The sequence below is a fragment of the Antedon mediterranea genome, chromosome 8 (genome assembly GCF_964355755.1).
Source record: "Antedon mediterranea chromosome 8, ecAntMedi1.1, whole genome shotgun sequence".
Lineage (NCBI taxonomy): Eukaryota > Metazoa > Echinodermata > Crinoidea > Comatulida > Antedonidae > Antedon > Antedon mediterranea.
The window spans coordinates 17375353-17389610 of NC_092677.1; the positions used below are offsets into that span (position 1 = coordinate 17375353).

General features: G+C 32.3%; 1 protein-coding gene across 1 annotated transcript in view; it reads left to right on the forward strand.

Moving 5' to 3' along the window:
• Positions 1-14258, forward strand: part of LOC140057300 (beta-1-syntrophin-like) — a 38283-nt gene that overhangs the window by 7452 nt on the left and 16573 nt on the right. The window contains exon 2 of the mRNA XM_072102894.1: positions 13051-13457. Coding sequence (XP_071958995.1) covers positions 13051-13457 — 407 coding nt within the window. The remainder of the gene's footprint in view (positions 1-13050; positions 13458-14258) is intronic.

Here is a 14258-nt window from a genome sequence, read left to right on the forward strand (position 1 = left end):
ACTTAAACACTTCATAGACAACATTTCAATCAAGATTTCCCTTCCTTCCGACGAAGCCCAGCATCTTTAAAAAAAATTGTCTACTCTGAATCTCATCATCATTCTTAGAACCGTGTTTCCGATCATCGTTGCGCTCAATTTGATCTTGATTCACTGTTACCTGACAAAAATTACAGAATTGCGTCGTTGCTATCATTTCAGTCTGAAGTTGAGCTATGTGATTAGTAGTGTTTGTTTCGTTTGGAATTCATTTCCTTTCCTCGTGTTCTCCTGGGAAACTCTAAATGTCAAGCATAGCATACTGTATGGTGTTTGCATGCCTCTTCTCTACAGTACTAGAGCCTAGGTAAATTCTACTGTTTACCGATATAATGGTAACTGTACCTATTCCCTGAGAGACAGACAGTTTGCCAATTTGTTGCTAAATGTAGTCAACAGCAAATAACAATGCACTTTGACCTGAATATTAAAGAATGTTGGTAAAAATAAGGTTGAAAATGTTATTGTAATGTAAATTGTTGAAATTACTGTAGATGAAAGAAAATAATTATAAGATAGAATGAAGTACTGTGATTAAAGAAACAAACAGGGCTCTGTCATCCTTAAGATTATTTTTAACTGGCCCCCTCTGAGTTAGTAAACTTATTTTTTTCAGGCCTGAATTTTACTGACCATAATAAATTGAACACAAGACATTTTCTTTCAAATTGACTGGCCAAAATGGACAGTTGCTAGAAAGTTGTGCAGTAAACCTAAATCGAATTCTGTTGTTTTGGTTTCTGGTTAAGCTTATTTTCCACTAGGCGAATTTGTTCGCGCGAATTGAAAGCGTCATGCTCTGCGCATGCGTATTCGAGTTTCTGTCTGTCATACTTCCTTCTGCGACGAATTCTAGTTCCTTGATTTTTTGCTGCAGCGAAATTTACTAGTTGGAATTGTTTCTACTTTTTGCGAAGCGAAATATTGCGCAACCAATCACAGCTCAGGAAATGAGCTATGACGCTTTCATGAGCAGTCATGCGAATCGAAATGCTCAGCAACCACGCTAGGAACATGAACGTCGCAGCTATTCGCCCATGTAGTGGAAAGAGAGTAGGCGATTTTTTTCTCTTCGAAACGTTTGATTCGCGCGAACAAATTCGCCTAGTGGAAAATCGGCTTTTAAAGCTCAGGTACAGGCATGAATTTTAAATATAATATCTGGTTAATTGTACATAAATCAAATATTTGTAACAGAAATCAAGATGAAAAACCATGAATTTTCCCTAATATGGTCAAATACAAAATTTGGCAAAACCAGGAAGACTTTTTTTTCAGTAGTTAGGTAGTTAACATAATGTAATAACATGTTTGGTGACTCCCTAGAAGGTGAAAAAAGATGGTGGATATACGGTGGATAATTTTTGCTATAGCATGTAAATAAAATTCTGAAGTTGAATACAAATAACAGAAATGTAAAATTCAAGTTATATTACCTATATTTAGTCATCTGATAACATTTTTTACCACACCGTTTATTTTTCATAGCTTTTTAAAATGCCTCTCTATTTTCAAAATTTGTGTAAAAAAGAATAGAGATTTTACTGTGTAATTTGAACTATCCCCCCACTGATATGAAAGTGCTAATTTTCAAAAAGCTCCTGCAACACAAATAAAATCCCAAAAATTATGAAACATAGGGGAAATTATAGATCGATAATTATTGGAATGTATGGTCAATAGAAATTTTTTGCCCGCACCTGGCCTTTAAGCCAGCAAAACTTTCCTCAGTATTTATAATGTAAATGGAGTATTACTGTACTATAGTAGAAGTTTGTGTCCCAAAAAGGGAAAACTGTAGGAAATGTTCAGAATATCTTCGTAATGACGGAAAATGTTGAAATCATGTTCAGATACTGTTATACTGTCGTAAAATATTGTTGAAATAAATAATAAAGAAATCTTTTGCACTTCTGTATTCAGAACAAATTGTGATTGAAAACAAGGATTCTACTATTTGTATTTATTCTTATTTTCGGACAGTTTATTTATAATCTAGAATTTCATCATGATCCATTAACATCAGAAGTAAAGCATGTACTTTATTGACATTTTGGCGTGGACCTGCAGGCCTTTAAATTAATTCAGGTATCACTTTGAGTCATAATATCCGTTTATGCTGTCACATATTGGCTTTTACCTACTGGTATCAATACTCCCAGGTTTGACGAGCAATTCACCTTTAGAAATTATAAATAGTTTGAACGCTATCTATTGATCGCCTATCATAACATCTATGCGTGTAATTAAGTCCCGGGGTGACAGCCTGAAACCAGACTGAAGCCGTATTCAATTTGGTTTAATACCTTTGTTTATGATTTTAAAATATAAATGAAAATGAAAAACAATAATATTGTGATAATATTTAATTACGATTTAATCATATTGATTCTAAAAATAAAATACCATCTGATGGTATTTTATTTTTAAAATTAGTTTTAAAGTAAATAAACTAAAATCATTACATTTTTATTTTTCAATTACAGCTCAAAGTGTAAGTATGAACTGATTTTTTTTTCAAATGTAATTATTTTTTTCCTGAATTTTCAATTACTTTTTCTTTATTCTTATTTTGGTTTGAAAATAATATAATAATAGGGATTTATCCTAAAATGCAAAGTAAGAATCTTTTCACTGTCACTAGCTTTTACAAAAAGCGGTCCCTTGATTACCTACTTACTTATCTGTACTATCGTATGTTTATTTTAGATACTAGGTTCAGATTGTAAGTTTATTCATCGATAATTTTAAGGCCAATCGAGAATTAAATATTGGTTCAACGTCACTATCGGACAACCAAACCAGTAAAGATAATAGCATGGTTTAATTGAATATTGCATTTCGTTTCTGCAAAATACTTTGATTTACAAAAGGTATTTAGATCGTTATATATTTAACATAAAACATTGCAATTCCCTCAGGTTTGAACTTAGCAAATACTGTACAGAGTTTTTATTTCAATTTAATTTAACAGATTTAAAAGAAATTAATAAATACTAGTGGAAATTTTGAATTACTGTACAATTAGGAGGTCGTAGGTTTAATTCACAAAAGGCATGCCATACTTTTGTTATGTTTTGAAATCAACCTGATATACATACATGATCCAAATTATGTTATTTAAAGTCAACTATAAAATTATATTATCGCCACGAACGCTGGACATAGCGTCCTTAACAAAAGGACCAAAGTGTGCAACACTTTACGCTGGACATAGCGTCCTTAACAAGACCTAAGTGTGCAACACTTTACGCTGGACATAGCGTCCTTAACAAGACCTAAGTGTGCAACACTTTACGCTGGACATAGCGTCCTTAACAAGACCTAAGTGTGCAACACTTTACGCTGGACATAGCGTCCTTAACAAGACCAAAGTGTGCAACACTTTACGCTGGACATAGCGTCCTTAACAAGACCTAAGTGTGCAACACTTTACGCTGGACATAGCGTCCTTAACAAGACCAAAGTGTGCAACACTTTACGCTGGACATAGCGTCCTTAACAAGACCTAAGTGTGCAACACTTTACGCTGGACATAGCGTCCTTAACAAGACCAAAGTGTGCAACACTTTATTTTTTTTCATATAATATCATTCTCTATTTTTATCCTATCATTCTCTATTTTTATCCTATCATTCTTTACTTTTATCCTATCATTCTCTATTTTTATCCTATCATTCTCTATTTTTATCCTATCATTCTCTATTTTTATCCATGTTATTTTTGGTGGTCCTCTTGGTCTCTTGATTTTTTTCTTACTTGGATATCTGAGTCTAGACGAAGAAGGTGACCACACTGCTCCACCTTCCCTCGTTTGTGCTGGTATATAAATTAATAATAGATTAAATTTGAATTCATTTGATTTCTGCTTCTCTAAAAAGAACACTCCGAAATAATGTACTGCCCTACTGTACAAAAAGTGTAAACTTTAATTTGCCAGAATGCCAGAAAGAAATGTCAAATGTAATTTGTTGCTCTCGATTTAAATTGCAATTCGTTTGCGAGATTGCAGTTAATGAGCATATCATATTTGATTTTAAATAGATATTACATAGCATGATATTTGCAATGAGAATATCAGAAATGTTATACAGATTATATTATAATGCTACTATAGTCACGGCCATGATAAAATTCCTACTCATATTGTGTGTATATGTACTATAATGCTGTTTTGAAAAATTTATCCTTTCATTTTCTACTTTTAAAAGTACCATTGAACTTTATATCATATGAATATATAATTCACAGGACACACCTATTCATCGGACACACCTATTCATAGGATACACATATTCATAGGATACCCCTATTGAAGTCTGTCACACTTTCCTGTGGAATGAACGACAGACAACATATATTGTACAGAGGTCAAGTTCAATATTGAATATCGAAATGTGGCAGGCTATAGGCGCTTGACCTTTGACAACATCGCCTAAAATTTATAAATTAAACTTACGATACTTATTATTGTATATTCAGGAATAGCCGCTCCATAATCTCTTTGCTTTTCTTCTTTATATCTATATTTTATTTTTTAATTTATACTAACAAATATATTTTTATTAATATTATAATCATAACAATAAATATTTTAAAAATATATACCATATAAAATATTATTTATCGCATAACATACAGTCTAGGATAATTATTTGATATACAAAATCATTACACCCAACTACTATCTTCATCTCCTATATGCGGAACATCATTTGGATAATGGAACAAATCACACATCTACACATAATCAAACATCGTATGCTCTATCTCTAACAATATTTCAATCTTCTATCGACTAAAGCTGAAGTATAGTCGTTATCTCGGGACCGTTCTATGGTCACCACCAGGTAGGCTTGCTTCATCAAGGCTTCTATGAATGGATGTACTGGTTGGGAGCAGAAAAGCTAGTAGACCATACCCAGTACCGTTTTGATTACGATCAATCGGGAAATTACCTCACGATGTACAGAAGCCAACCCCTATTCAAAAGTATCCCCTTATTATGGGTTTTTGTACTATGTAGTGATATAAATGATTAATAATATTACCGTATATCCTCCGGTATAATCCCACCCTCTACTTTATGTCTGATTTCACAAACAGGCAGGTCCCTGGGTATAGTCCCAGTGTTGACTTTTGGTCTGGATTTCAGGTCAATCTACACATTGTATGACTCACACTTACCGTTTCGTGTAAGCTTTTCAACTGTATATAGTGGGGAACCTAATGTTCCAAAAATCAGTTCCGTGAGATTTTAATGCTCAAGTTGAGTTCTTGGCAGTTTTAGAATCCTTGGGACCAGCAGAATTCATTGCAACTGGGGGCCAATTTTTTCAGACCCTATTTTGGCCGCCATCTTGACTATAAAATGCATACATTATATACGTTTTTAATGGCGGCCATCTTGGAATTCAATATGGCTGCCATATGCTATTATTATAAATTGTACCATTGGACTGATTTATCATAATATTGTAAGATTTATCACACAAATTACGTTCGTCCGTGGTTTAAAATAGGAGCTACTGTCAGTTTTGAGTAAAAAATGGGGGCCATTTTGAAATCCAAGATGGCGGCCAAAATGGGGTCGGGAAAAATTGGCCCCCAATTGAAATGAATTCTGCTGGTCCTAAGGATTCCAAAACTGCCAAGAACTCAACTTGAGCATTAAAATCTCACGGAATTACATTAGGTTCCCCACTAATACCAAAACATTTTTAGCAGAATTTATTTTATCAGATTTTGAAAAGTCAATCAAACATGATTAAAATATCAATGATTAATTTTGCTCTTGAATTGGTGGTGAACGTGTACAAGAATTATTTACTACATACATTACTAATAGTAGTAATCCCATAGTATTAGTATTAATCCCATAGTAGTAATCCCATAGTACATAGTAATGCGATCATTAACAGTTGTGTGTTTTTTATCATTTTAAATTCATATTGAAGATTGAAACACAGTGTGAAAATGACAATGTTCAACTCGTGCCAGTTAGTTTTCAAGTTAATGCACTCTGATAGGAATAAATCTTGGTTCCTGCCGGCATTATCCATGGGTGTTGAGAATCTCTTTTCCGGTTTTATTCTATTCCAAATTCTTGGGAAATATTAGTTATATCATAAAGTTTGTACCTCACCAGACTTGGTTATCCTTGAATACTCAACTTGGGAGGCAAGACAAGAGAGCTTGTACAGTACTAGTAGAGAGGAGTGAGATCAGGAATAGAGTTGTCAATGATGGCCAATGACTTTAGTAATGCACTTTATCAATGGCTTTTCTTGCAATATCTTGGCATTGCATGCATTGATAGCAAGAAGTTAATTATATAAATTATGTTATTAATATTGTATAAAAAAAGCATTGTTGGAATATTTCCCATAAATATATTAGGTAGTCCAGTGAATAGAAATACTGTAATATTACTGTACAGGTATACAACCCTTTTTTGCATTAAAATTGTTAATTATTGTTAGTTTTCCATGAAGAGAATAGTAACAAAAGTATTAATTTTATCAAATTACTTGCAGAAGACTGATTTACTGCATAACTGCTTTATTAGTATTTTTTGTTTCCCTGTCTTTTGATTTTTCTTAAAAATTTGAACTTTGAAAATGTGCTTACTTTTCAGTTACAAGTATTTCTATACTTTATTAAAGATTAACTATTATAGAAAAATAAACACAATACATCACACATTTTCAGTAGCTGACACGTTCGGATCATTGGATACTGTTTGCCAATGTATTGTTGGGAAAACTGTGAAACTGTTTTGTGTCGGTTTAGTGTTCTTAGATGAATAACTGTAATCATGAGTAATTTTATTACTTGTTCTTCTGAATTCTTGTAGATAAATGTATTTTGTAGCCTTTTGCTTTTAGTTTCCTTATTTACAGTATAACAATATCTCCATTGTAGGGATAAGGCCAGGGGAAATACATGTGGTTCTCTTGATGTCAGTAAACTGCAGTGGCATTATAATGCAGGGGACAAAGACCCCTAGTTTAGCAATCCTAAGAGGCCCTCCAATTCTGATGCTGCTCATGCTCATAACACAATTACATGATGTACTTGGTAATGCATATTAAAACATAAATAATTCATTAGGTTGTTAATGTTATGTACAGTATGCAAATTACTTTGCTCGCAGGAGTATATAAGTATAGTACAGTTAGTGTGATGCATATTAATATCTCATGGCCTGTTTCTGCCGCTTAAAGCCAAATAAGGTTTTTTAACGGATTTAAACATGAATTTATGTAGTTACATTGGCTGCATTTCTCACAAATTTGTGATCCCAAAAAATGTTTTAATCATTGCAAAATAATTGAAGTAAGGTTAATGACAGAGTTTTTTGGCTTTTAGCTATATATATTTATATATATTACATAATACAAAACACACAAACGATTGTCTGTTTTATTGCCAATTGCCAATTAATCAGTTTTTGAAAATTTGCCTGTTTCTGCTGCCAAAATTGTAATTTATTCACATCGATTTATATGCTCATTTTTTTGTTCAACAGCAGAAACAGATCCTAATAAAAGTTTATCTAAAGTACCGTATGACTAAAATTTGATTTACATAGTCGTTACCAGAGCATTATTTCTTGTACCAATTTGTTCCACAACAGCTTCTATCCACTGCTATAGGGCACTAAACGTTTTGGTTGGTTTTCTTTCCTTCGATTTTTATTTTTATACTATGTTTTATTTATATTATGTATTGTTTCTAATAGAACAAACAAACACAGTCTTTATCTATTTTGTGCCAGTTTACCTGGATAAACCAACATTTGTTCTTTTCTTTGGAGTGAGAGAACAATACCAAAGGAAGAATATTTTTTATTGCAAACATTACCCTTTTTAGTTGGAATATCCCACAAGCATATCACTGTCATCATTTCTTTTTTTACTGATGAATGAATACATTTTTACATTAAACTACTAATAATACAGATTGTGGGTGGTAATAAAAAAAAAGAATTTCCAATTATTACAGTATTTATATCAAAATATCACCCCACATGTTTATCTTAGTTTAAGACCAATGTGATGCAAGTTGTTTTGCAATCACCTGAAATATGGCAGTACAGTACTGTACAATAGTATGACAGTAGCCTACAGCAAATTCATTGATACAAACAGGAATTTCAATGCTAGTGGCTTGACTAACAAATTATGGCATTCCACGAATTTCATGCTGTTATTCCTACCGTTCTCGGACCTAGGCTCACTCATTCATTGCTTTCATATCACTGCTAACGTTGAAAGCACAAGGCAATGTTAGAGTAAAATAAATAATTTAAAAAATCATTAAGAGTTTTGCCCGCTGGAAGGCAAAATATTTCTGTGTCGGTCCAAAATGTTGTTATACTGTTCAGTTCTCAAGCCTCTAGAAAATCTTATTTTTATATTAATAATTATTTGTGACTGATCTAAGAAAATTAGTATAATTTGCATGCAAGAATTTAGTTGATGTTAATTGTTATAAATAGAAATCGTAAAATATTTATATTTAAAACTATCAAACTATCAAGAAATAAGTAATTTTTATTTGAAAAAACCCTAAATATGTAAATTGTAATCATAATCATCCTAAAGCTGTAACTAACAGGAAAGTGATGACATTTTGATTAGGCTCTCTAAGGACGGTCCCACATGAGGAAATGTTTTACGGCCTTGTCCATTGTGGTACGCAGGTGCTTTTAACTTTTTGTGTAAGCCATCCCTGGAGAGATTTGTCTATTATCGGTTTTTCCAAGTAAGAGGCACTGATCATATACCATCAACACCACTTTTGGTTTGTGTATTAAGGCATGAGGTGGAGAAGCATAATTAATAGAAGTATTCACATTTTTTCTAAGTTTGTCATTTATGTTTCATTAAGATAGAGGTAATTGAATCCAATCTTTTCTGTACAGTAGCTTTCTAAATTTTGTTTTAAAATCTTTTAAAATAAAATGTTGATCTTGGTACAAGATATGTATCAACCTTTTCTTTAATTCCAAGCTTTATTTTTGGAACACCATGATGCAGATAGTAATTTTTAAAAATAAAATATATCAAAGGTTCTTGTTATGTTCTGTATCGCCACTCTGAAACGAAAGCCTGCCAATATTTATTTGCATATCTTACAATTCAGTGCTATACAGTAGTACATTGCTAATTTGTTTATGGGGAATTTGTATATATTACCTAAACAGCCCCTCACTTCAATCACAAGAGTATGTAAAGATTGGGTAAAACTTGTCAGACTGTTTCAACGTTATTCAAGTAGAGTCATGGGTGCCATGTATAATACGTTAATGTTTAATTCATGGTTATTGATTGCAACTGTTGAAGACAGATGGAGAAAGCATAAAATAGGTAGTTTCACTGTATAGACAGATGGGTGCATACAAAATTTGTTTAACTGATGACAAATTTGTTTTTTTGCAAAACCAATAAAAACTTTTTTTTTAAACTGTAGGCATATCTATCACTATAAACTTTGTTTATTTTTCTTTTTAGCCTTGCATCAACATTGTTATTGTATTAATAATGTTGATTATTAATACTGATAATACTGTACGAGTGCCCCTATACAAGACATCCCAGTTAGAGCCTCTCAGTTCAAGCTAACGAAATACAATGTTAATATCACTAGACTAGTTTGTTTTTTAAATTGAGTTATAATTTTCATGGCACTGTCCTATTTCTTTGCTATAAAACATGCCAGTAGTCTAGGAAATTTGTACTGTAGTAGAAAAAAGTTTTAAAAAATAAGAGTGTGAATCTCCAATCAGAATTTTCAGTTACAACTTCTATTAAGGGGACGCATTCATTTAACAGGAAAGTGTCCCGTTAACGCCACAGTAAAACCTACAATACTACTATAATACTACTGTAATATACTACTGTATTACTTTGTAATGCTTTCTTGAGCCACATGCCTTGTATAGCACTGTAGCAGTTTCCGCAGAGCCCCTCCCTCCCTTCCTTATTTTCAAATTCTTTGATTCGCAAAATTACTGCTATATTTCAATTACAAAAATGAATTTCATTGTAGAGTTGTTGTTGGCCCAAACTACTACCCTTGTATAACTTAACTGTGTTTGATTACAGTATTCCCAAACAAACTGTTAAACCCCCTTTTCAGCTGACTTATTCCTGTGTCATTTCTAGTTCGCTTGTGTCTGTTTATAGATTGACAGCCTGTCACCTCACCGATATAAATGTGTTTTCATTCATTCATTATTAATATGACTAGAATTCCATTCTTACGTTTGTTTTTTTACCGGATTATTCACTATTCATTCATTTTTCAATTTAATGTTTGCTATTGGATAACCAACTTCATTTTAAAGCTGTTGCTGGTACAGTTTAATTAATAAAGTTGATTTCATGTCTAGTATACAGTGTTATATAATTATAGTAATAATCTTCAATGTCATGTAAAGGTCAATCATTAGATAGGCTGTTTATCCATTGAGGTGAAAATTAATCTGATATATTAGCCAAAAATATACATAGATACAGAATATTGACTACAGTACTTGCTCTACTGGTATAAATAAGATTATTGGCCCATTCCTCTTGATAAAAAGGATTTGAAGCTATAACTGATCTACTAAAGCTCTGTCTACACTATTAAGTATTTAGAGCTTTAGTTTCCAAAAACCCCAAATTTATTTGGCAAAAGATTTTCTGTGGAGCAATCTAAATGTGACCAGATGTTGTTACTGTGGAATAAAGATTTGTTCTTTGTGGATAACAACGACCACCAAACTGAGAAAGCAATTTTATTTAGTAAATATTCAGCTGAAATCAGCATCATCAGGAACAGGTCCTTTTCACCACACTACCATTAGGTGCAATAATATACCTACATACCCCGGCCTGGTTGTTGAAATCCATGCCCCTACCCCCGAGTGCCACCGAGTCAATTAATTTATAATTAAAACATTGTAAAAATTATTCTGTAAATTATATCTTTAATGCTGATTTAAATAATCTTAGTTTCATACAGTATCTCCTCTCTCACCAAATTTTAGAGCCTGATTAGATTGAATGCATCATCTTACAGTATTCAGTAAAAAGAAATTGAAAGATCATAATAACTTGCCAAGCTTTCCAAGCCCCGCATCAAAAACAATTTTAAATCCCAAGTATGAAAGTTGGCAGTTTATAATTGTGTTGCTCTCTGCATAACCATGTTCTGTATGCTAATTGCTATGAAGTATACCTTTCATTCTGTTTACCTAACAACTTAATAAGATTACTTTAAATTCTATACAGTACAATGATTGCAAAGAAAATATGAAGCCAATTTAATAGTGACTGACATTGATTGTGTTAGGTCATATCACTTTAATGCTAACTGTCGAGCTTAGGTAATGTAATTTAGTTACATTATTTCTCTAAGCGTTGATATAGAAAATTATAATGTTGACATTTAAATGTAGAATAAATATTTAGCATATCATTATTATTAGTACTGTCGTCGCCACTGGTGTCATTAATTGCTCATACTGTAGTATTTTCAGTTTGTAGATACAGTATTGTTTCTTGCCATCAATGCCAATATTATTGTTTTCAAAGGTTTGCATGAAGGATAAAAACTAGTAAAGTAAAGCTTGGTTCATACTAGGACGCAACTAAAGTATTTCTTGAACTATCATCATTGGTCAACTGTCTTGCGTCACATACTTCTTGTGTTCCATCCTAGTGGAAACCAAACTTTAGGTTTGCCGCGGTACACCATGCTTTTCTGATGTTATGATGCAATCATCTTCTAAAGTGACTTATTATTGTCAATATCATATTCAATTCTCCATTGAGTAGTTAACATTGTTTTCCAATGTTGCGTAAATACATATTAAATATAATAGTTATTTTATATTTAATAGAAAAAAAAAGTACAGATTTTTTATTGAGTACAAAAGTTCTTGAGTTGAGTATGCAAATTAGTATTAGTAGTAATCAATATTAATATTAATAAATTATCAGTAAAAAATGTCATTATGGGTATTTCTCTAGTGAACTATTGCCTTTTATCCTAATGTTGCAGTCTTCTATCCTAATGTTGCTTCTTCTATAACACCAAGAATGCATGTATAATGGACTAACCTTCATACAAAGCTTGGCAGACTAGATAATGCCACAATATACTGTAATAACTCATCTCCTGCTTGATCCCGAACTGCGATCAAACAGCGCTCATTCATCTCTTCACGATAATCGATCTTTTTCAAAATTACAGAATCAGAATTACAACTACAGTAACTCTTCTGATTGATATCCATGTTTATCTCGCACAAAGAAAGTACATTTACTTCATAATTGAATACCTATCTTTAGACTAATGACTTGGGTAAATGAGGAGTAGATATTATTAAGCATGGTTTCAATTTTAATGTATTAACAGATAATACTTTAGCTTTCGTTGTAAAGTCATCTGAGACTAATTCACGATTTTCTGGATTACCAACTATCTTCTATTTTGAGTAACTCTACGACAAAGACACTTAAGGATGCCTTTAATTATTTATAAAACTTTAGCATCTGAAAAAGCAATTTGTTGCTGGTATAAAGATAGATGGTTTTTTTTTTAGATTTTGATATCAATCAAGATTGAAATCAAAGTAATAATATTATTATAAGTTATTTTTACTGATAGATTGATTTTATTTGAAATAGAAGCACAGGAGAAAAAATCTTTTGAAACTGCATTTTGTGAGACAAGTACATTTAGTAGTAGAGTTTTAGTGCTGGACAAATCCTAGTAGTACCTAGAGAATAGAACCCACAACTTGTCCTGGAAAGAAAACACTAACCACAGTACCACTGTAATAAAATGCAAGCTGAGTAAATAAAGACAAATAAAAGAAAATGTTGGTTCATGTCAGGGATTTGAAATGTTGTTTTTATGAGGGCTTTTATTAATACAATATTAGCTATATATGAATTATTTATATGGATATTAAAAAAATACTTTTACTTTATACGAATTTTATCTTTTTAGTAAAGTACCTACGAGAAGTAACGCCATACTTTAGGAGGAGTACAATTATAGGAGAAGTAGGTTGGGAAAACACATCACCGTACGTTATCAAGGAACCTGGTGCGAATCCTCGAGCAACTCGTAATAATTGGACCGAAATGAAAACAATACCTTTGAAGCTTTCTTATGTTACCACAAACTTAACAATGCCCGATCCTGAACATAGAACAATTGAGTTACATTCCCCAGACGGTCGTAGCTCATGCATTCTTCGTTGCAAAGACAATCAAAGCGCCATTGAGTGGTGCACCGCCATCCAGGCAAACGTGTCTCTGTTAAATTGTAATGCGATATCAGAAGCAAACACGCTGTTAAGAACGTTACCGGGAGAATTGGAAATACATCATATGGGATGGTTAAGTGAACAGGTAAGGAATTTAATGAGTTTTTGAATCAAAGAGAAATGGTTTCCGCATCATTAGGATCTCGCGGCATAATTAACGATAAATGCATTAAAAAGTACCTGGTGTATACAACAACCATTTCCCTTATGAGAGCCCAGATGTTATTTTGAACATTTTGTTCACTTAAACGTTCATTTAACCATCGTGTACCTGCGATATGAAATACTAGAGCGTCTAATGTGCAATAGAGCGGTTATAATAGGTTAAATAAGGAATTAAGAGTTTAACTACCCTAATCAATAGAGCATGAGCAAACAGAACAATTTGCATTGACGTAAAGTCGTTTAAGAAAGTTGGTTAAATGAATTAATGTAAATGTACAATGAAGTAAAAAAACAAAAACATTAATCATGAATTTTATTTTTAGAAACAAGAACATAACAAATAATGAATCATTGTCTATAGTAAATCTAAATATGTAAATTTTAAAATGTCTTGTGGGTAAAAAGGAATTTAATATTACTGTATACTTATTGACAAAGGGCACATCAGGCTTATTAATTAACCCAGGTAAGTTGGTGTCCTACCCATCAAAGTTAGCAAGAACTGTGTCCATGAAACCAACTTAGCAGGTAAATTAACTTATCCTTAATCTTGACATCAGTGAATACAGTAGCTTGACATCAATTGTGTGAAATAGAAACCTACAATTTTATTTCTCATTCTGTGTCTGAACATACCCTTAAGCTTGACATCAGTGGATACAGTAGCTTGACATCAATTGTGTGAAATAGAAACCTACAATTTTATTTCTCATTCTGTGTC